The 3,112-nt window shown below is 47.9% G+C and overlaps 1 protein-coding gene across 2 annotated transcripts in view; it reads left to right on the top strand.

Annotated features, from left to right (window-relative positions):
- The window catches only part of CRX (cone-rod homeobox), a 13,396-nt gene that overhangs the window by 6,486 nt on the left and 3,798 nt on the right, over positions 1–3,112 (top strand). Inside the window, exon 2 of one of the 2 annotated variants that reach the window (XM_006769955.2) lies at positions 2,507–2,641. In XM_006769955.2, coding sequence (XP_006770018.1) covers positions 2,542–2,641 — 100 coding nt within the window. In that variant the 5' untranslated portion in view covers positions 2,507–2,541. Of the gene's footprint in view, positions 1–2,504; positions 2,642–3,112 lie in introns of both variants that reach the window. The other variant, XM_015567967.1, reaches the window with a different exon arrangement.

Genomic DNA, 3,112 nt, shown 5'->3' with positions numbered 1-3,112 from the left:
ATGACTGGAACCTGGAAGTTCACTCCCATGAGAACAGAGAGGCGGTGTGTATTGTTTCTTGTTGCACCCCTCATTCTCAGAGCCGCGTGAATGCACTTGCTTTTCCAATATTTATTGGGGTGCTCGCTGCGGCAGCACATATACTAACATTGGAACGATATGGAGATTAGCATGGCCCCTGCGCAATGATGATGTGCAAATTCGTGAAGCGTTCCATATTTAAAATGTATATATTTATCGGGGGTGCTAGGGACACAGCAAGGACGGAAATATATCTCATCCCTGCACTCGGGTAGTTATCAGAGTTGGGGGAGACAGATGGGTAGACAAACGTCTGCGTGTTCTACTTAATACGTGCAAAGTCCTGAGGAGCAGGAGAGAAATGAGCCCATGTGTGTGTGTGTGTGTGTGTGTGAGAGAGAGAGAGAGAGAGAGAGAGAGAGAAACCATTAGATTTGCATTTTTAGAAGACTCTGAACGCGGTTGGAGAGAAGACTGAGGAAGCTGGGGCCCGGAAGCAGGAAAATAAGGAAGTAGCAGCAGCTGCTCCATTCCAGTAACTACCCCTGGTAATCTGGACCAGGAGGGGCTTTCAGGGTGAAGAGGGGGGCATTTCAGGAGCTGCCTAGACTTGAGGCAGGACAAGCATGGCTCGGCCATGGGTTGGATGTGGCAGCTGAGGCAGATAGCGGAGTCTAAGGCTGTGATAAATGAACCTCTTTTCAAAATTACAAATGTTGTGCAAAAATGTTCATAGTTATTGTCACTTACTGACCAGGATAAGCAGCTATAAAGATTTTAACTTTCATCTTTGCCCGTGGCTCAGTGGGTTGGAGCATCGTCCTGTACACAGAAAGGTTGCAGGTTTGATTCCTGGTCAGAGCGATTTGCTTAGTTCCTGGTCAGGAGGCAACCAATGGATGTTTTTCTTTCACATTTCTCTCTCTCTCTCTCTCTCTCTCTCTCTCTTCCTCTCTGTCTCAAATCAATAAACATATGTTTGGCTAAGGATAAAAAACATCACAAATGATATGCTGTACACCTGAAACTAATATATTGAATGTTAACTGTAGTACAAATTTTTTCCAAAGAAAAAGAATCTTTTTTCAAGTTTTTTTTTTAATATAATAAAACTAGAGGTCCGGTGCATGAATTCATGCACCAATGGGGTCCCTCAGCCTGGCCTGTGGGATCGGGCCAAAACCGGCTCTCCGACATCCCCTGAGGGGTCCCAGATTGTGAGAGGGCGCAGTCCAGGCTGAGGGACCCCACCAGTGCACAATTGGGGCTGAGGAGGGACTGCGGGAGGGTTCCAGGGTGGTCCGGCCCATCTTGCTCAGTCCCGATCATCCGTACCCCAGGAGCAAGCTAACCTACTGGTCAGAGCATCTGCCCACTGGTGTCAGTGCACGTCTTAGTGAGCGGTTGAGCAGCCTTAGCATATCATTAGCATATTATGCTTTGATTGGTTGAACGGACACCCGGATACTTAACATATTAGGCTTTTATTATATAGGATAATAAAATCACAAATGGTAGCATGCTATACATACTGCTCAGAACCATATTTTTGAATATATATAGTATATGTATATCTTATGTAATTTACATTATATTTAATATGGTAGTATACAGTCTCTAAAATACACACGTGGCCTTCTCTCAGGGTGACACGCAGCTGGTTTGGGAATCTTTGGGTTGATTCTGGGCGCCCCACATCTCCAGAAACCTGTGTCCCACGCGACCGGGACAGCTGGTCACCTGCTCTCCCTGGTTTGCGTGAGGCTGGACATCTTTCCCGGGGTCCTAGAAGGAAAGGTTTTGGTGAGGGAAAGGGCAGGTCAGACTTTTTAAAGGACAGAGTAGGAAGAACTTTTATTTATGGTGTCTGCTCACAGCTTCAGCTCTGCCCTACACACAGTCTTGGTGACACTTTTTTAAAATTTAAATTGGTTTTACCAGTATTTTTTGTTGCTATTCCTCACCTGAGGATATTTTTCCCATTGAATTTTAGTGAGAATGAAAGAGAGAGAAACATTGATGTGAGAGAGAGAGACACACAGATTGGTTGCCTTCCACACACGCCCCAACCAGGGCTGGGGATCAACCTACAACCCTTGGGTGCACAGGACCAACGCTCTAACCACTGTGCACACCACCCAGGACACCAGAATGTTTTAAAATTTATTTTAGAGAGAGGAAAAGAGAGACAGAGAGAGAGAAACATGGATTGGTTGCCTACTGCACATTCCCCGAAACCTGGGTATGTGCCCTGATCAGAAATGAAACCCCCCACATTTTGGTGTACAAGATGATGCTGCAACCAACTGAGCCACACTGGCCAGGGCTCAGTGAAACTTTGGGACCCTTAGCAGCAGGTCATTTTTATAGAGGGGAAACTGAGGCACAGAGGCAAAGAGACTGAGGCAGGATTTGAAGCCAAGCCTTCCTGTCACCACAAGGTAGCGGGGGAGAGTTGGAGTCCCACCCACCCCTTCTCTTGCAGGCCCACTCACCTGGTCCCCAGTGTCCGCAAAGATCATGATGGCGTATATGAACCCGGGGCCCCACTATTCCGTCAGCGCCTTGGCCCTGAGCGGCCCCAGCGTGGATCTGATGCACCAGGCTGTGTCCTATCCGAGTGAGTATAGCCCTTCTCCCCGACACCCGGGCTGGCCCCCTCTTTTGGGGCCTCTGGGGTCCCTTGTCCTCAGGAAGACGATGAGCACCCACAGGGGTGACATCAGGCCTACACGTAAATGCAAACACTACTCCATGCGGCTTGGAGGGAAGCGTATGGACATTCCTAGAATGTAGGATGGTGGTTCCTTCTGGGGTGGTGTTGGGGTCAAGCCCCAGGAGGTCCAAGGGTTCCCAAAGGTGTGGACGGAGGCAGCAAAGAAGGAACGACACGGAGACAGCGTTCAGTTGATCAGCAGCCTAGCCAGGATCTCCAGCCAAGTTCTGGTCTGGTTCTCCAGAGAAGTTCTGCCGTTTATTGTCTTGTTACATCTGTATTTATACCAGTTGATTTTAATCCTGTCAATTTCTATTACAAAGGTTAGGGCGTTTCTTATCTCCATTCCAGGGAGTAAAGATTATGTAGCTTAAG

This window comes from Myotis davidii, unplaced genomic scaffold (assembly GCF_000327345.1).
Source record: "Myotis davidii unplaced genomic scaffold, ASM32734v1 scaffold464, whole genome shotgun sequence".
Taxonomy (NCBI): domain Eukaryota; kingdom Metazoa; phylum Chordata; class Mammalia; order Chiroptera; family Vespertilionidae; genus Myotis; species Myotis davidii.
Note: the sequence above shows the minus strand (reverse complement) of the source record. Positions and strands in the feature narration are given on the sequence as shown.